This window comes from Pipra filicauda, unplaced genomic scaffold (genome assembly GCF_003945595.2).
Source record: "Pipra filicauda isolate LSUMZ 115617 unplaced genomic scaffold, ASM394559v2 scaffold2_size9829703_pilon, whole genome shotgun sequence".
Lineage (NCBI taxonomy): Eukaryota > Metazoa > Chordata > Aves > Passeriformes > Pipridae > Pipra > Pipra filicauda.
The window spans coordinates 3,226,013-3,246,364 of record NW_024104421.1 but is presented as its reverse complement, the minus strand read 5'-3'; the positions used below and the strand labels follow the sequence as shown (position 1 = coordinate 3,246,364).

Genomic DNA, 20,352 nt, shown 5'->3' with positions numbered 1-20,352 from the left:
TGATCTTCAGAGAGAAACTGGGAACAGAACCCAGATACTCTTAATCCGATAAGAGCTGAAGCATCTGTGCTGCTAAAAAGGTATGTGCTGCAAGACAGTCACCATTATTGTTTAATAGTATGGTGTCTATGACACATAGTTTAGTCTAATTTTGCCATGTAGGTAGAGGAGTGCACACAGATACTGCTAAGCAGTTCATATAATACCAGAAACACAGAGCAGAAAAAAAGCAAAGCCAACACACTCATCTGATGACTCCAGGCCTTTTCAGTTCATGAACTATCTGGGAGCAGGCTGTAATTTTCTGCAATTTGATTATTATAATTTGATTATTATTTTATATCGGCAAATGTATTTGTCCTGCCTACCTATCTACTCATGCACACATATAACACCATATATAACCATGTAAATATGTATATATAACATATAAAATGTATAAAATAGAATTCCTCTTCAGTATCTTGTTCATCAGCAGACTGCTGTGCTGGCTTGAAGAGTGTTTGCCAGTATTGACTGGAAGCACAGGTCAGAGGGTCAGCTTCTGTCCTCTGATCAGATAAGTGCAAGTCCTAGCATGGGATTTCTGAGGACCAAAAAGCCCTCCCTCCAAGAACAATACAAACAAAAGAATAAGCACTCCCCAATGAGGACGGTTACAGAATGAAGTGCAAGTAAATAAAGATTTCCTGTGTCATTTCGGAGAGCTCTTGCCATCGGTAGGAGCCCTGGAAATCTGGGGACAAGGCAGCATACCCACAGCTTTTCTCCCCATAGAGGATAGGGGGAAAAGCAACCAACAGGGGCCAGATCTGTCCTTCCCACTGTTATGCTGTGCTGCAGCCAGGCAGACACCATGTGCAGGGCACCTGGAGCCAAGGAGAAAGCAAAGAGTGATGCTAAGAATAACTCTGCCCTGTGTGGAGCTGCTGGGCCAGGACAACAACGTGCCACTCTTTGCTCGGGGCTCCAAGCAGAGATCTGCCCCTTCACATTTGCCTTTTCTGTGTCCTAACTCGGGAATAAACTTGTTTTGTTACAACAGCCACAGAAAATCAAGTCGCAAAGGGCGCCGAAGGAGCGAGGAGCGCAGGTATTTCATTTGAGGCAACACGCACAGACCATACCCTGCGATATTCAACCAGCTCTGCATAAAGCTCAGGGGAAATATGCAGAGAAACAACAATGCTTTGCATTTCTATAGTGCTTGCCTTTGGCAGCTCTCTGGGAGCTTGCAAACATTAATGAATTCACAGAGGCAGAGATTCAGAGAATACAAAGGCCAGAAGGGACTTTAGATCATCCAGTCTGACCTTCTGCGTATTGCACGCTACTTGGAAATCGTGTGGAAAAGAACCACAAACATTATTTGAGGGTGGCAGAAAATGCCTTCCTGTGAAAGGCTTAAAGAGCTCAATCTGTTTAGCTTATGAAACAGAAATTAAAGAAGTTATCCTGCAGAAAGACCAACAGTGAATGTTTACATGCAGCTAAGTCGAATCTTCCAGAAAGGCGTCTACCTTTGATTTAAAAAACATTCAAGAAAGGGAAAAATCCTGTTTCCCTTCATACCTTACCACAGTAACTATTCATGCTCACTGTTAGCATTCATGCTTACTAACTAATTTGAATTTATTTGGTTTCCATCACATTTTTTGTTATGCTTCTCTTCCCTAGATTAAAAAAATAAACCTTCAGTAGCCAGCACCTCTCCCCGTGAAAGCACTTTATGCTCTAAATCCAATCATCTCTCAGTCTTCTTTTAGGTAAAAAAAGCAGATTGAGTTCACTAAGTCTTTTGCCTGCAAAGCATTTCCTCACCTCTGGAACAACACTGTAGCCTATTGTCACACTGTTTACAGTTTTTCCTCCTCCTTTTAGAAGTATTCTTCTCATCCATGAATATCTGTGCTCTGTATTGTACATACGACATGATTTTGCCATAAAATAATAAATATTATCTTTCCCCACTCCTGCCCACCAAACAATGTCTCACAGCCCACTCACTAGGCTGTGTGAACGTTGTTCCTACTTTAAAGGTGGAGTCATATGGAAATACTAGGGCAAACCCCTAACTAGTAATTTTGAGGAAGTCAGAATATGGATAACTGGTTCTGATCCCACTCATAGCCACCTTTATAGTAGTATAAATTCACTGCATTCTATATAAGAGCCTCCAGATTTATGCAATTCTTAGCAAGAGAAAATCTAGCCCTTTATTTAACAGGATGGTCCCCTTCTAGCATTCTCCACTTTTTTAATCCACTCAGGGTCTCATATGGTTGTTTTTCACATCTCTCCTACTGGACATATATGTTTTTGATTCCCCAATTATTATTTCTCTCTCCTCCTTATTTTCATCCTCTTGTGACTGATCATTCCCTTTTCAGTGAGTGCTTCTGACCAGCTGCTTTTCAGATTCTCCCTTCTCTGCTCTGCTCAACTGTCGCTTCTCAGCTGCCACAAAACACACCAGCCCCCACATCCCCACCTGGTTTCTAAGGACTTGTTGTCATAAGCTGGGGTTTCTCTACTCACAATTCTTTAATTTGCAATACCTAAATCAATCAAGAGAAACCACCACACTGCCAAAGGCTGAGAGAAGGGTTTAGATCAGCGCTACGTTCTGGCCTTCCAGGTGCTGTGCTGGGGCTTTCAGCTGCATTAACAAACATATTTTTATTCGGTCATGACTAAAATCACGCAGTGTGTGAACTCGATGGTAAGAAGGCCCATCCTTGTGCCCAAAGGGAATGTTGCACTCAGGGAGTTCCCTGAGTGACCATCCTGCACCTTGTCCGTTGCTGATTATTGTACTGTGGCATGGTGAGACCAGGGACTTCACCCGTTCCCTGGTGATGGAGAAGGGATGGCAGACTAACAGGGTCTCAGCTCTTTCTATTCAAGGCACCACCTCCTTCTTACAGACTTCTCAAGCTCCAGCTTAAACCCATTTGTCTTTTTACCTCAGATTCTGGGTAAAGATGCGTTACCCCAACAGATAGAAACCCCCTTCTAATTTTCCACTCTAAATATTTTCATTGCCTATCTGTACTACACTATCTCCATACAACCATGTGCTTTAGTTTAAATGTTTCCTCCAAGATGCATTTATTACAGCAAACCTATCCACTTTGGTTTGGTTGCATGTGGTTAAACAAGCTGGGTGCTCCCGGGTTCCTCTCACAAAGTCAGACTTCCCTTTCCTCTCATCATCTTTTCATCCTGTCTGTTCCTGTGTCAGCCTGTACTCCTTTGACCAAAGCTGTAACACAAACTAGAGGGGAGGTTTCACAGGGCTTTGGGTAGGAGTGCCAATGCATTTCCCTACTGGGAAAACATCCCTAAGTACTTTCTAGAACAGCATTTGCTTTGTCCACAACTGCATCACACTTTCACTCACCACCATGCCACCATCCCAGCATTTTTTTCCTGAGCTTTCTCAGGATATGTTTACCTAATGAGTCTATCCAGCTGCCTTTCAGCAAGAATCTCAGGACACATCTTGGCAGATGACAAAGGTTCCCTGAATGTTTTGTGGGCAGCAGGGAGCAATGCAGCTTACACTGAGGATCCTCACTGAGTCTTGGCAAAATTGGCCCAACAGTTCCCAGAAGACAAGGACTGCCTCTAGTCCTGCTTGCTGTGCTCTCTGCCAGATCTCACAGAGTTCCCAGCTTACAGAATATTTCTATTATTAGTTGTCAAGCATATGACCTTGTCTGTCGCACTACTGAAATTCATTCTGTTTCTAGTACTCCTGCCAAGGTCAAATAAGGCTTTCTCTATGATATCCTGGTCCTTCCCTGCACTAGCAATGCCTTCTAGTGTTGAATTATCAGGATACTTCCTCACTATCTATAGCTATAGGGTCTGAGGTTAATATTAGCAAAGGCTAATCCCATGGGCGAGCACAGGGAGTGTAACAAGTAACCTTTTGCCAGACTTTGATAGGTGTTCTTGCTGCTTCTGTCTTCCCAGATTAACTTCTCCCTCCCTGCCCCTCACAACTCCTCTGCCTTTCTTATCTTCTCCAGTTTAACTAATTGTTTCTTGTGTGGCACTGTATCAAGTGCTTTACTGAAACACAGAGAGGAGGCCTTTGAAATTTCTTTTGCCTTCCACGAAAACAATCATCTGAAGGAAAGCTATTGGGTTAGTCTGGTATGATCCAGCATTGATAACCCTTTTCCCCTAACTGCTTGGTAATAATTATACTTTCCTTCAAGATCTCCTCTAAAGTGCTACAAACATTAGAGAGGTCACACTTAAAGGCCTGACAAACTTATTTCTCACCCTTCCTTAATCCTAACTGCTGAATTTTCACTTTTCCAGGCTGCATGGAGTCACTACTGTGGGCAGAGTTGAAAAAAGCCCTCTGCTATAAGCCTGTGTTTCCACGTGCCAGCGCTCCCAGGGCCAGAGAGCACCCAAGCCCAGCACTGTGAGTGCACTAAGCAGCTTGAGCTGCTTATTCATGGTAGTCAGCTTGTTTCTTTCCCCAAGGACGACATTTCTGTCTTTATCAATAACTTGGGCACAGCGTTCTCTTTGGTTTTGGCTCAAGCTATAGACTCCTTGATCTCCACTGCACTCTTATTGCCAGAAGTGGTCCTACTTCTTCTTCTTTTTTTTTTTTTTCTTTTCAAATAGCTGAAGGATCTTCTGCTCTTTGTTTTAACTTGCTTTGCAAGGTCTAACTTAGCTTGTAAGCAATCTGCATTTTATCCCCATATTTCCTGACCCCTAAAAGGGGGCAGGGCAGGTCAAGGCAATCTTCTTTGCTGTCTGTTCTTTTTCCATTCCACACAGGCTCTCTGCAGGGCCAGCGTAAGCAGCCTAAGCAGTTGCCTGTGGTGGCAGACAGTTGGAGGGCAAGAGAATCGGGCTCTTTACAGAAATGAGGGCTTCACGCTGTCCCCAAAAGCTCAACTGCTCCCTCCCCACACTCCAGACTTTGCACTGCTGCCTGTGAAAGCAGTGCAGAGAGTCAGCAGCAGAACACCCTCCACGCACTCTGGGCAGCAGTGTAGTCCACACCTTGCCTATCTCCTGCACACACAACCTCTCTTCTCTGCCTCTGCACTGCCTTGGGAAAGCCTGGAACTCCCCATGGCTTCCAGACAAGGGCTCTCCCATATGCAGAAGCAGGATGCCTACCTTCTGCTCTTTCCTTTCCTCTCCTCTCACGTGCTCCTTGCCTCAGCATCCAACACTGGGCCCATACACACTGCAAACCACCTTGCCCTCCACAGCTCCCAGTGGGCAATGAAGAGCTGTTGATAGTCCTCACACAGCACAAGGACAGGGAGAAAGGGAATGGCTGTCAGTACAGCCTCTGCATGGTGCAGCCAGGGACAGTGCAGTGCAAGAGCACTAGAGAGGAACATGAAATATTTCTGGGACTCTTCATGTGATAAAGCTCTAAGCAAATTGGTCCAGCTTCACAGTTGACCCTGCTTTGAGCAGAAGGGTGGCTAGAGACCTCCAGAGGTGCCTTCTGACCAGAATTATCCTGCGATCCTATGAGTGGGGTTTCTGCATCCCAGAGAGGGAAACGAAGAGAGGAAAAAGGGGGAAAGAGATGGCAGTCAGAGTCCCTTGCGAGGGGAAAGAGATGGCAGTCAGAGTCCCTTAATATAGGCTTATGGTGGGGAGATTTGTGCCTTAGGTGACAGGTAGGGCAGAAGAAGAATAATTCAGGTTGAGTTTGGTGGTAAAAAGAATGTATCTTAGGAGTAGACTGGAGCTTTACTCAGATCTGCTAAGTTTCTGTGGTTCTCACCCTGCAAAACTTGTCTGCTTGTGCCTTGGCTGAACTTCAGCTAAACCATCTTACCAGACATTTCCTATAACCTCCTCTGCTGTGATATTTGCCACCTTCATCCCTACATCTACAGACTGCTTATGTTCGTATTTATGATCCCATATGCTTGTGTGATCCTTTTCAGCATCTTCTCACGTGACTTTGCTCCTCTGATGAGCTGTAGGTCCTAATACAGCTCATGACATCGATTATATCTGTGCTAAGGCTGCAGTCCTTGCATGGACGACTCTGCTTTACTCCATGTACTTTAGATGCACAGACACAGGGTGTTGGGGGGACAGGTGTGAGCAAGGTAAAGTGCTGTCCTTGAATTCACACAGGGATTTAGGTGTGGACCCTGCTTGGTCAGAGGTGTCAGTGCCACTTGCTTGACATTTGGATCTCCGCACAGCTCCAAATGGAAGATCCTGGACTGTTTGTGCCCCCTGCACTGTCAGTCCCCCAGACACTCAGTGTGTGTTGGTAGACCCTGCACAGTGGGTAAAATTCCATGTGCACAGGTATTAATCACATCCATGCCCGTGTGCACACACAGAAAACACGTGTGAGCACGTAGCCCCACTACAGACAGAATTAAGTGCAAATCGTTCCCTGGGTAGAAATATCTGTGCACATCCCTAATCAGACATTCAGACAGGTATCCCAAGCCATGCACTGCAGAGAAACTGTTTATGTATATAAATACACACAGGTATGCACAAATCCCCTCAAACATTGTGCGTCTACACATAGTCCACTTGCAGTGTGCTCCCTCGGGGCCATGTGGCCCTGGGCAGAGATACAGGTCCCTGCTGATGCTGGTTATGTAGGAGTTAATGGGAGAGAGGCTGGGAAGGAAATTAAAAGTAAAAAAAGTTGAAAACCCAGCACATGATTCTTCTCCTATCACATCTGTGAATCCTGGAGCGCAAGAGTAATTGTCTGCAATGAGTCAGACCAAAAGGCACAAGGAAATGGTTGCTATGGCAACCCGTGCACTGCTCTAATTCGGCTCAGAATTAAAATGATATCAAATAATTTGCAAGCAAAGGGAACACGGCAAAGGCGCCGGGTGCCAATCTAAAATATCCAGCTATATGCAAGTCTCTCCTGAGCTGGTGTCAAGGGCTCTTTTCCCTTCAAGAGTGACAACCATGGCAATCAGAGGAGTTGGAGAGGCAGTGGTGACAGATAACCTCAGGCTAGAAGATTTCTGCTACGCACAGGCAAGAACAGGGACCTGGGCTGGAGCTCCAGCCTGGAACAGGCTGCAGGATTGAGAGAGGCCTCACCAGACCCCGCAAGAGAAAACCCCAATTTGTTTTGGTGTCCCATTGAGGAAATTCTCTGAAAGGGCTGGTGAGGGCAGGGCCTGGGCACAGGCACAAGGGGCTCAGTCACTTAGTGCTCTTTTCCCAGGAACTGGTACAGTGTGCAAACTCTGGCACTCAGCGGGGACCAGAAGGAAATATTTATTTACAGAATTGGCTATTCTCTTCACTTGTTTCCCAGAAAAGGACTCCTCCCAAGGCAAAAGGAAATGTCTGCACACACAGGGAGGAGGCATCACTCCTGTACTGAAGATCTTACAGCCTGTGCAGACAGCGGATACACCATGGAAGAAACGGAAATTGCTAAGGTCCAGCCAGGGTGAACAGAAAACTATGGAAGATATCTCACATGCCTATTTTTAGCATTCTTTTGAGGATAAAATCATCTTATTTTCCCCTCTTGTTGCCAGCTACTGTCTATGCATGGAGACATCTATTTGGAGTTCTGTAGGTAGATGCTTGCTCTTTCTGCCTGTTCATTGACATGGCTGGAGGATAACCAGCTCTGAACAGGGAACCATGTGGCCCCAGAACCTACACCAAACCTTAGTGAAAGGTAAAGTTTGTAATATCAGAGCCAGTGCAAAACAATGCAACCACCTCACTTTTGTCTGGCTCATAGATCAGCTTGTGTCTGCCCCAGAAACACCCCGAAAAGCAGCCTGTATGCTTACAGGTCTCTCCCCCAGGGCTCAGTACAGAAGCAGAACTCAATGGATGGCAGGCAGATGGGTAGAGGAAGGGTGCAAGAAACACTGGTCTTGGCACTCCACTGGCACCATGTAATGTGGATACTGTGGCCCATGAACTACTGGCTCTACCCTCAGACCAGCCAAAGGTGCCCCAGACAGGTATCTTGAGAGGTGGAGAAGGCACAGCTGCTGTTGGCACTAAAATCATCAGCATTTCTGCCTTGCAGTGCCCCAACACTTCCAATGACTCAGTGCCAGGGCACGGCCCCCTCAGATGTCTCTCATTTTGTCAGATCAAAGGGATGAGCGAGAAACTGCTTGTGCTTTGGGGATTGCCAGAAGGGGCTGACATCAGACAGAAACCAAACATAGCAGGTGATGGGCTAAAAATGAGTTGAGTCTTCCTTCTTTTTATCCATCCTACCACTGGATGCGGGGGGACCGTGATTTCCATAAAGGCACCTGGTGATGACTCAAGAGCTGACAGAAGTCTCTGCACTGGGACAACTTAGGCACAACCTTCAGCATCAAAAGAGGGACAGCATTCCTTCTGAATACTGCAGCACACACTCAAGAGGTCGGCTGCCCTCAAGTTTTGTATGGGTAACTTTCTGCTGGTTTCTGAACCAGACTAGTGAAATAAATTTAATTCTCTAGCTAAGATGCAGCTATTACAATGTAAAATATGCTTATGCTATTACAGCTTATTTCCATGCCTTTTAGCAGCTTCTATGGAAGCAACTGTCACTTTCTAGAGAGAAGGTTGAAATGTTTTATCCATCCAAGCAACAAAACTGTAGGAATATAGAATTGTGTGTAGATTAGTTTGAAAAGATGCCACAGCAACAGAACTGCTGAAAAAGCCACCTGCAGCTCCTGTCCCTGCTTGCTGGTGACAGACAGCAGGTATCCAAAATTGGGGACCAAGGAAGAGACATCACGCTGGCCAGGAATCGCTTTTCAAATGAAGAGCTTCCATCAGAATGACAGAGGTGGAATATTAACCAGTGGTAAAATGGCAAAATAACTTCCCATTATCTATTTGTCAGACTGATTGTTTTCAAATACCTCTCGAAAAAACCGTAAGTTTTTTTTTTTTTGTTTTTTTTTAATCTGCTCCTGCTGTGAGTACAGAGGTCTTCCAAAAATACTGGTCTTAATAACTCAGCGTCCCAAAACTCCCTCTTTAGAATAGAGACAATATTTCTCTTCTCTGGCCCTTGTTTGAGCTTGCCTAGAGCTCTCCCCCAATACATCTGTATATACCGTTGGTGTCAGGGGATAATGATTTCACCGTGTTCCAATCACTGCTGCTAAGAACAGTAACTTTCAATATAAACAGAGGAGCTAAGTGTTGTATAAAATGAACCTGCATCTCCCAAGTGCCCATTTGGATTGTTTTTATTGGGGCACCATGGAGCCTTTGCATGCCCCATCGTCCGTTTCCCATCCCTGAAACATGACGACCACGGCCAGGAACCTAATGGAAAGAAACCCCTACCTGCCCCTGCTGGGACTGGCAGCCAGCTGACAGCCACCTAAGTCGAACAGCGAGAAGGTCAGGCAATGAAAGAGACGTCATACACAGCCCAGAGTGACAGCTGAACTCCTGGGCACATTCCAGCAGTTTCACCGGGGCTTTAAATCACTAAAAGCTTCTGTCAGCAACTACATGTGATTTCTGCCTTGCACCCCGAGGACCAGGAAGCCCCGGGCTACTGACTCACGGGAGGGAGCAGATGACAGTGCTATCTGGGGCAGGACATGGCTTGGGGGAGTGCCATCACCATGCCTTATTTCTCATTTCCAACAACGTTAGTGTGCGTGAAAGGTTCTGGACTGACATCCCAGTAGAATAGCTGCCTTCTCGTTAATTATAATTAATCATCCAGGCATTACTTAATGTTTGCATAATGCTTTGAAGTGGCAAAGCACAACATAGCAGGTAGATATTATTAATTCCAAGAAACGGGTATATAGTCAAGCCAGGGGTAGGTTTCCCTGTGTGGCTTCCCACCCAAGAGGCCACACCAACTCAGCTCACACAAGTGGACTCTGCCTTGGCTCCACCACATCCTCCAAGAAATTTGCACATACCCTTTGTGCACCCACCTTGTGCCCCAGGATTAGCCCATGGGGGAAGGAGAGGGATGAGTGAAAAGGGGAAAGGGTAGGGCAGGGCAGGGGACACTGCTTTTCTCTCCTGAATTTGGCCACCTCCCCACCTGTCCTTGTGTGGAGTAGCATCTCTAAAGGCAAGAGAAGCAGCCTTGACATCCCTCAAATACATTCTGGGATTTCTCAGTGAGCTAAACCAGATTGAAATGGGAGTAAGGAGGCCCTTGTATTCCCTCCTTCATCCCTTCTCTCAGCCCTCTAGACTGGCTACTCTCTAATCCCATCTGACTGCTCCCTCACTCCCTGACAGCACCCAGACCTATGTCATCTGCCAGGAGATTTGATTTTACCAGTTTGCCTTACTCTGCCTTGGCTGGGGCCTGACATTCATCTGCCAGAAGAAAAGGGGCCCAACACTCCACCACTGACGTTCTCCCCACGGGGACACTGAGGGTGCTCCCTCCCCACGGGCATGGCTGTAAATCCTGGAGCTTAATTTTTCACTGCATGCATAGTGAACATTTCCAAGTGCTTACAAATCCCCTCAAGCACCATCAAGTCAAACAAGTGACAGTAATGATCACTGGCAGAATGACAAGCCAGTTCATACCACTTGTTCTTTTATAGGGGCACTTACAAAGTCTCTGTTGTTTCCCTTCTATAGAACTGTGACTGCATTTATTCAGAAACTACAAGTCTACACAGATATTTGGCTTTCTGGGAACAAGTTCTGGGTACCAAACTTCTGCTAGTATCATAATCCTAAATGAATACAGCATCAATCCCACTGAGGTCTGATGCCATCAGAATAACAATAATAATAATAACAACAATCTGCATTCCATTCTGCTCTGATTGCTTCTTGTTGTGTCTCCCCTTCCTTTACCTCTCTCCTGTATTCAGGATGGTATTGCAGCACAGCCCAGCATCATTTGAACTGGAGACTGCTGTAGGATGAAGTTCCCTAGAATCAGGATCTAGCCACTCAGAATATTAGTGTGAGGGGAGATGAAGTGAGACCTACATCCTTACTCTCAAAGCTGACATCCTCAATAAAAAATAGTATTTCAATAAGTAGTGTGATCACAATTATTATCCTTTTTTTTTTAATGACTTCTAGTATGAAAGACTCAGATGATGAACCTAGTCACTGCTGGAAACAAAGCAAAGGGTAGTATAGATATAATACCTTTTTCCTCTCTGAAACCCCCAAAACATGGTGTAAGCTGACACCCAAACCAGCAGATGGGTCATATCTCAGCAAATCCTGGCACTCCTGCTGAAGTCAAGGGGGGGATGAAGGACTTTGGACCCTTTGGGAGAAAGTAATTGTCTGGATGCTGTCATTGAGTCCATACCATGGATGAAAGACAGGTAGTTTTCATCAAAACATAAGAAACCAGGAATGAAGAACACACACCATGTGTGAGAACAGAAGATGCTTGTGGTCAGGTCACCTAATGGGCCTTTAATGACAGGGACCATGGTACCTTTAAGGGATGAAAACAACTGAAAATTCATTTCTGTGCCTCAACTTCTGTGGTTGCCAGTGAGAACACTGGTTTGTTCGGTATCATTTCCATAAATGACAGATTTTCTACCTTATTGTTGTTGTTTTAACATGATTTGTTTCCCTATCCTCTGCTGTTCTTTCCACCTTCTGCAAAGGATCCTGCCCCTTCACAGCATGTCCACACAGACAGTCAATTCAGTATGCAGCATAAGTGAGTGGGTGGAAATCTCCACAGGGGTTGTGAAAAGCGCTGCTGACAGAAGAGAAATGGCTCTGTCAGGGGCAGATCCTCCTGCCACTTCTTCTTGCTCCAGTGCTTCCACCAAGAAGTTTCCTTCCCTGTATTTATGCTGAGTGCCAGATGAACTGCTGCTGTGCCTCTGCTCTAACTCACAGGTCAGGAAAGGGAAGCAAAAGGACCATGAAAAACACATGGTCTTTTTTTAAAAATATTTTTTGTCCTCCTTAATTACTGTTTAGAAAAATGCTCCAGTGCTACACAGGGACCCTTGGTACAGTTTCAATGCTCTTTTCTTTCTCTGCTGGGTATAACAGTGCCAGCTAGTATCAGTTTGGGGAGCAGTTTCTATGATCCAAGCACCTATTAACGTGAACTTTGCTGAAACCATCTCTATTTTACAGGTATCTCTGGACAGACTTCATAACAATTTTCTGGTTTTGGGCTTAACGTGGTGATTTATTAGTGAAAAGTGCTATTTCATAACACCCTTCCTTCAGCTTATAAGTACTTTCTTAATGCCTGGGTGATATTTAAAGAGTAACACTCTCAGCTAGAACTTACTGGAAGCCTGGAAATTAAGGAACACTTGACTAGATGAAGTTAAATTGCCACAGTTTCACTGACTAGTAGTAGTGTTGAAGATCATTCCCTGTATACTACCCAGCCTAGGCAAAAGCAATATGTGATCTGAAGGTATCTGCTGTATGGCCTTCTCTCTACTGGAGATATATATACATAACTATATATAACTATAAGAAAGTTGTTGTTTGGTATCTATTCCATCAGTCATTCCTTCCACCATACAAAGCTCCATTAACACTAACCATTCTTTCACAAGAAGCTTTGCATCACAGAGTATTTCTGGTGATAATTACTCCATTACCTGTTCCATCAACCTCTTCCCTTGGTCAACACTTCCAGGTTCTAAAAAAAACTTGGGGTAAGAGCTACATCTTCTCTTACCCCAATACTCCTATGCCGAGCGTTTAAGTTGGGTATGACACCAGTGTTATTGATTTATGTTGATTTTTCTTTGTTAAATGGGTGCTCTGTTTCACTTGTGAGTTTACTGTACTTCCATAAAGGCTGAAGCAATTAATACAGAAAATGGTAAATCTTCAAAAGCTTTGGGGTTCTGCCAGAAATAACGTGCTGTACGAATTTTCCAAAAGTAGATGCAGAGTCTAGTGAAGGTCCGCCAAAAGGAGTTTAAAGCTCAGATACAACAATAAGTTTGGCAACCTATAGGTCTGAGTTGGAGATCTAGCAACACATCCATTCCACCAGCAAAACTTCGTTTTTCAGCTGAGACAGCAGTGGAGATGCACGAACATGATGCTTTTCCAAAGCCAAAAGTGTCTCCTGCAAAGAGTTTTAAACCTGCACGGACTTCTCAACCTACTTGTGCTCCAGAGAAAGAGTCTCAATCCACAAATTCACCAGCACGGACAATGGGAAGCTTCCTTTCAAACAGCCAGTTCCCCTTTCAGAAGCCTGTCAGCCATTCAGTACCTGCTCTGTTATTCTCTGTTGAGCCTAGTTTTCAACATCACAATCTATTGTGGCTCCCATCACTTCCCTTGAATGACAAGCTAAGAGCTCTCAGCTCCCACACTCCATACAAAAATGCAACCGTTCCATTCAAGATAAAAAGAGACACCAGAATGTCCTACCTGCAGCAATCCCCATCTTCCCATCCACAGACACAGACACAGCCGTGCTCACGGTCACCACTTGCGGTAGGTCACCTCCCTCTGTCAAGACACAAACACAGCAGGCTTGGTTAGCTCACCACCAGAGAGGAGTAAAATGCAGCAGGAGCAGCTTGCTCACACAATTTCTCATCCAGGACAGTGTGTACACATGTATAAACTCTAAAACATCCCAGAGTTTCGAGGACTACATCTTTCAAGACACATAAGCAACGTAATGGGCTATGAGTAGATTTTAATTTTTTTTGCCTTTTAGATGATGTCTCATGATAAAAGGAGCATCCTCAGCATAAAAGAAGTGTACAAGGCTAGGTTGGATGGGGCTCAGAGCAATCTGGTCTAGTGGAAGGTGTCCCTGCAGGAGACACACCACCTAGCAGGGTGAGTGGAACTAGATGATCTTTCAGCCTCAAACATTCCATGATTCTAAGATAAAATGTAAAGGATTGGCCTCCTCGATTTTGGACATGTAGAGCCTCTCTTAGGCCAAAAAGCTGTTCTGCTTAATGCACCATCTAAACTCTGTAGACAGAGAAGCAGGACAGGTAATTCTGACAACACTTGCACAGTAAAGGCTGGGCTTATGTCTAGCTCAGTTACCCAAGCCAGACCAGCACCACAAACTGCAGAGGCAGACAAAGCACTCCCAGGTACTTCCAGGGTGCACTCCATTTTAGAAACAAGGTCCTCTGGGACTTCAAACTCTGTTATGCCCCAGGGTCTCCTGATTATCTTTGAGCTGCTGTTTTAAGCATTCTGTAAGTCCTGTGTCACATCTGCCAGCCCTGTGCAGATCTCTCAGCTCCCACAGGGCATTTAAAATAACATGGCTGGATAGGCTTAAGCAACTGAACCCAACCTCCTCTGCCTGTGTTACTGCAGTTGTTTCTGCAGTTGTCCATGTGGCAGATCCCATTTCTGTATTTTTTTTAAATTATTAGATTAGCTTCAGCTGGGGCACCTCTTCTGGAACTGCCAGGGGACAGTTTAAAGGTCAGTATGATCGATCTGGTCTGCAGTTGATTCCCTCCTTGCATGCTGCATGGAAATCTCTTGCTTAGACAGATGCATCAGGGATTCTTTCTTTCCAACAGCTCCAGCATTTGCTACTGCTTTCCATTTCTGCTTTCATCGTTCTAGGTGGTACCCAGTGCGTCCAGAGCACAATTCAGATTATACCACAGTTTAGCCTGGAGGCTCTCACTGTTTTTTGATTTTTGGACCAGAGCCACATTAACCTGCTCAAGGGTGTCAGAAATAGGAAAACCCTTGTGAAACACTACCCAGCCAACTTATGCTCACATGCCTTGGGCATGATCCTGCCTTTATGGCGAATCCCAAATGTCTTGGTCTTCCTCAGATGGGACAAAGAAGCAAAATACATCTAGTGTCTCTGGAAAAAAAATATCTCATCCAACACATGAGAGATCTGGGCTGCAAGAACAGTTCTACCTGACATGCAGAGGGTTCCCTGATATCTTTTTATCTCTGGGACTTTTGGACACTGGAAGGAGGTGCCCTGGATAAAGTATTCTGATGACCTGCAGTCATTCCCTGCTGGTTTCCTCCCCAGCAGGGAGCCTTTGGGGCTTTTCCTTCTTGTATGATTAGAATTCCATCAGCCATAAAAACCCCTTGTCACTGGGCAGGGAATCGTGGAAAACATGAAAAGGGACTTCAGCATCTAACAGAATTTAATAAGAAACTGGGTGGCCTATTTTGGCTAAAAGGTGGGGCAGCCCTGCTTCATTGGATGTCAAGGAAGGGCCTGGACTTTGCTTTACAGTGAACCCCTGTGGCTCAGAAGCACTGAGTATTATTTCCTGGCTCTTTCCAGGCATATTGTGTGATCTCATGGATCACAGTCTCTCTAAACCCAGCTGCTCATCCCTGAAGAGACTACTAATCTCCCTTACAGTTTAGGGCACAAGGTCTTCAGGGTCATATACTACTTCTTACAATGTGCCTGCAGGGTTTCCAGGTGAATGGGGTTCTGGACTTGATTGAAGCTTCTGACCATTAGCCATGTAAAACAAAAACTAGTGGCAGCTACGTGTTTTCTGTCTTTATGCATAACTACCCATGACTTCTAAGAAAGCCACAGCAAACCACAACCCCAGTGTTAAGCCAGGAGTGACTGCTGTGGGTAATGGTTGCCCTAGGAAGTCCCACAGGGTGTCACTGCCTGGTTTTCTAACCCATGCTCTATTCCAAAGAGCAAATGTTGTGACATGCAGAGGAGTAAAAGGTCCTTCCTGCCTTCTCTCCCCCTCTCTCCACACTTGACTTTTAAGTGATATTTAAGGGTGCTGGGCAGAGAGAGGCTTTTCTGAGAGGTTTCAAGTATTTTCTCATTCCATTCCTCCCGCTTTACATCCTGGTTCATCTCTTGCCTTCAAGCCTGGTTTTCTTCACTTTGCTACTTGCTTTCCCACCCACCAGCCTCCCACCACTGCACCACAAAAAGCTTTAACAGCTAAAGTGCCGAGCTCCATGACAGAGATGGAGAGCTAGGGGCCAGGGAGGAGCACAGAGGGGATTTCTGCTTTCTGTGTAGGAGTCTCACATGAATATTTTGTTTTGTTTGTTTCTTCTTAGGCTCTTCTGCTCTCTTCCAGCCTTTGAGGAGGTCCTGGCTGGCCCTGCATACTCACAGGAACCAACACCCTAAGCAACAGACATTGAAAAGCTACTCCTTGCTTTCCTCTAGTGTTTGAACTTCTTTATTTATGCTATATTCTAGTAGGAAGGATGCAGGGCACCAATGCTGTGGAAAAGCTTTTTCCCCACCCTTTTCCTCTGCCATCTTCCATAACAAACCCATCCATTCCTGCCATGAAAAGTGGTGATGGAAGAAATGACACCCTCTAAACTTAGACTTCCTGACTGAGTGCTGATGGTCCCTCATCCGTGCCAGCTGCTACTGTCATCCAGTATGGCTGATGTTCCCTCCCAAGCCTGGCCACACCTATGTGTCTCATTCCTTCTGCAACGCCTTGCCTGTTCCCTTCTCACGTTTCATGTGTTCTCCAGCTCCACGCGTAACTTGTGTTCCCACAACTCCCACCTCCCTACATCTTTCCATCTACCCAAGCCCTGCATTTCCATGCATCCTTCACCTCCTCGGTGACTCTGCATTACACAGCCCTGACCGCCTTCCCCACAACTTGCAGCTTTACCTTTTTGCTCTGACCAGTAACTCGGCTGTGACCTCTGTGCCTCTACACTGGTGTGAAGGTAACACCCAGCGGTCAGGTCTTAGCAATTCCCACTAGGCGGGAAGCAGCCATAAAGGCATCGGGATGGGCGTGGTGCGGGATGCAAGATGTGAAAAGCTTTCTCTTTCTCTCTCCTCTGAGTTCAGGCTGGGATTACCTGAATCGTCTTCCGAGACAATGCTGTAGATGAAGCTCCCGGGGGGGTGCTCGGCCGCCCGGCGGTACCACAGAGGGAAGTGGTCCATAGTGAAGATACTTTCCTTGTCCTTCTGTGTCAGGAATTTCCTGCCGGGAGAAGAACCCAGGGCGGCCGCTGTTCACGGGCTGGAGGGCGTGCCCTCCTCGGGGGCACCGCAGCGCGACCCCCGGGGCTGAGCACATCGCCCGCCTCTCACCGCCCGGGGCTTACCGAGCGAAAGGGGCACACGGTGTCCCCCCGGGGGACCCCCGGGGCAGTGCCGGGCCCCCCCTCGCCGTGAGGGGCGGCCGCTCCCGGGCCCGGAGCCGCCGCCAGGTGCCGCTGTTGGCCCGGCCGAGCCCCGCGGCGGGCGGTGCTGCCGCCGGTTCCCGGGACCTGCGGCTTGGAGCCCGGGAAGGGCGGGATGAGGGGGCATCCCCCTGCCCCGCCGGGGCGGGTTACCCCGCGGGGAGCAGGGGCAGGGCCGGGAGTGCCGCAGGTGAAGCGCGGCAGGTGGGAGCGGGCGGGAGAGGGGAGCCCACGTGGCGCTGGAGTGTGGCCGTGAGTTACCGCAGGGGAATGGGGAGCAGGTGAGGAAAGGGGGATTGGGCAGTCTCCTAACAAATCCACTCCAAGCGCAAGGTCGCGCTACTGTAGCCAAATCCCGATCTCCTCAGGAGTCCCTCTCTCAGAGTGGAGACCTCATAACAACCTTTCAGTATCTGAAGGGGACCACAGATACTCCTTCATTAGGAGCTGTATTGATAGGACAAGGAGTAATGGGTAAAAACTGAAAGAGGGGAAATTTAGGTTGGGTATTGGGAAGAAATCTTTTTCTGTGAAGGTGGTGAGACACTGGAACAGGTTGCCCAGGGAGGTTGTGGATGCCCTGACCTTGGCAGTGTTCAAGGCCAGGTTGGATGGAGCTCTGAGCAACCTGGTCTAGTGGGAGGTGTCCCTGCCCATGGCAGGGGGTTTGGGACTAGTTGATCTTTAAGGTCCGTTCCAACCCCCTGACATTCTATGATGTGATGCAGGGACTGAAGTGCTTGAGCAAAGGGGTGCTCCTGAAGGCAGGAGGATGTGTCCTGGGGGCATGACAAGACAAACAGTGGATTCTCAGGAGAGACCTCATGAAAATCAGGTCATTGGTTTCCCTAAAGGCCCCTATGACTTGGGTGGCAAATTCCTTTGTTTTCGGGCTCTTGTTTTTCTGTATATTTTGACGTAATGATAATTACTCATTTATATGGTTCCTTCCTTTCAGGGGATTCCAGAAGCGCCTCCCGTGGGGCTCTGTCTCAGCAGTGTGGTGACTGCGGCTGTCTGAAAGCATTGAACGCTGCTCCTGATGAGCAGTGGGGGATAGGGAATCATCATATTAGCCTCCTGCAGCACACAGCGTTTTCTCCCTTGTTGCCAGAGACTGATTACTCTGAATTGTTCAGACTACCTCAAAAACATGAGGGATGTCACCTTTCAGGCACAGCAGAGCTTGAATGTAGGACTTATGTTTGGGGAACTTGGGGACAGTGAAACAGTTGCCAAGAAGTTAATGACCACCATGAACATGGTCCCCTTCTGTTCCATCTGCTGGTGTGCCTCTGTGACCTGTCCTTTCTTACAGCAGCGTGCACCAGCCTGCGTATTCAAAATGCAACAGAATGCAAACTATACCCTTTCCATGTCAAAACCCTCCACTGAACACACGCTTTTGCCTTGAGGCAGAGGGCAAGAGAACGAATTGTATGTGACAGATGTCAGTCACATCACTTAATGCCTCACTGGAAGGCACTGGGATGCTGCTGCGATGTGGGCAATGAAGGAGGCAGAACAGAATAAATGTGGGAGAGGAATTGAGACAGAAAGATCAAACATAGCCAAGCTGGGATGTCGCCGGGGCACTGGAGTGCAGAGAGCCTTTGCACTGCAAAATGGTCCTGAGGATATGTGGTAACTGTGGGCATTTTCTGCACTGGCTGACTGAAGTCAGGGAATGATTGAAGGTTTCCATTTAAATGAATGCACTTTGGGACAGTATTTTAAGAAAAACTTGAAAGGACCAGAGGAAGACAAAGGCCCCCTAACCTGACTCTCCAAATCAGCACCAATACTGTCAAGGTGTTGTTTCCATTCTGTTTCTGTCTCCCTAAATACATTTCTAAGGCTGGTGGTGATTTCGTGCTGCCCCTTCAGAGACACTGAGAGAAACCCCTTAATCAGTTTAGGGACTTACCTGTTGGAAATTTTCTCAGAGCCCACATAGAGGGCACTCCTCATGAGTCCAGCCCGAGTGCCTAGAAAAGCCATCTCAACACCTGCCTCAGTGTCCCTGTGGAACAGAAACACACAGGCAGAAGCAAACAGCTCTCAGAAGAACAGCCATGTCCTTGCCCCAGGGTGGGAGCCTTCCAAACTAGAAGCCACACCGAAGACATGGTTAATTTGCAACATAACCCATTTACACCAGGAGTGACAGTGGTTCCTCCCTGCTAATGGCAACAGGTGGTTGCTGGTTAACAATTGGCAGGCTTAAGACTTGTACTTAGGTTCACACCTTTGAAGTTTGTTCATTTCATTCTCTTTTAAGTGGATCACAAGCTCCTCTCCCCCTGCTAACCCTGCTTCAGGCTACCCTCGTGAGGCTGAAGTGAAGGAGAGAGAATGGCTGGATCAGGGATGCAGAGGATGGGCAGCATAGCAGAATGTCTCTGAAGAGAGTGTGTTGGTGTAGCTGTTTAAGGGTGTACTGATAATTGGGTGGGTATCCTAAAATGATTGTCACTGGCTCAACCTCTGTTAGTGGTAGGGATACCACTAACTGAGACAGGAGCTCCGTGGCCACATATCTGTGTAAGCAACATGTTGTCTGCTGAAAGAAGATCTGTGTGACATGATACAAGATACTACAAGCAACAGGTGCATCACTGGAAATAATAAAGTAGAAAGTTGTTTAGTGAAGCCAGCCTGTCCACTACCTTCCTGAGGCTCAATCTGAAGGCATCACCAATAGAGACAAGACCAAAGTACCTTTTCTTCACTAAAATAATCCCTCACCAAACTAAAGGCTGTCCCGAGGAGGCCCAGCCTGCTGGATTTCACTCCTGAGAGACACTTTTTGTGTTATTTCTAAAACTATTGAGCTATTTCTATCAGCCTTTTGAACTTCTTGTATGCTGTACAAGGCTCTGTGATTGTTTCAGGCACTGCCTTAAGCCCATATACTCTGAAGATGCCTCTTCAATGGTGTTCTACCCATATTTATTTCTCATACACTTACATGGACATATTGAGGGCTAATGTAGTCCAGTAGGCCTCCATGGGTGCAGTGACCACTGCATCAAACAGCACTTCCTGGACCAACTCCTCATCACCTGAGAAAGAGGGAGAACAAAAATCAGGAAAGAAAAATATGTTCCCATCTAAGTGTTTTAGAGAGTCCCTTGGTAAGGAACATCTATCTGGCCAGGAAAATGGAGAAATGTGGCACAAAAGGAGACCTCTCATCACAGGGCAGAGAAGAGGACCTACCCCCCCGGATGG

General features: G+C 46.6%; 1 protein-coding gene across 1 annotated transcript in view; it reads right to left on the bottom strand.

The window, feature by feature from the left end:
• CACNA2D4 (calcium voltage-gated channel auxiliary subunit alpha2delta 4) overlaps positions 1-20,352 on the bottom strand; it is a 128,640-nt gene that overhangs the window by 54,312 nt on the left and 53,976 nt on the right. The window contains exons 23-26 of the mRNA XM_039383152.1: positions 20,090-20,183; positions 19,046-19,141; positions 16,789-16,916; positions 13,375-13,455 (exon numbers count right to left, since the gene is read on the bottom strand). Of these exons, the coding sequence (XP_039239086.1) occupies positions 13,375-13,455; positions 16,789-16,916; positions 19,046-19,141; positions 20,090-20,183 (399 nt within the window). The remainder of the gene's footprint in view (positions 1-13,374; positions 13,456-16,788; positions 16,917-19,045; positions 19,142-20,089; positions 20,184-20,352) is intronic.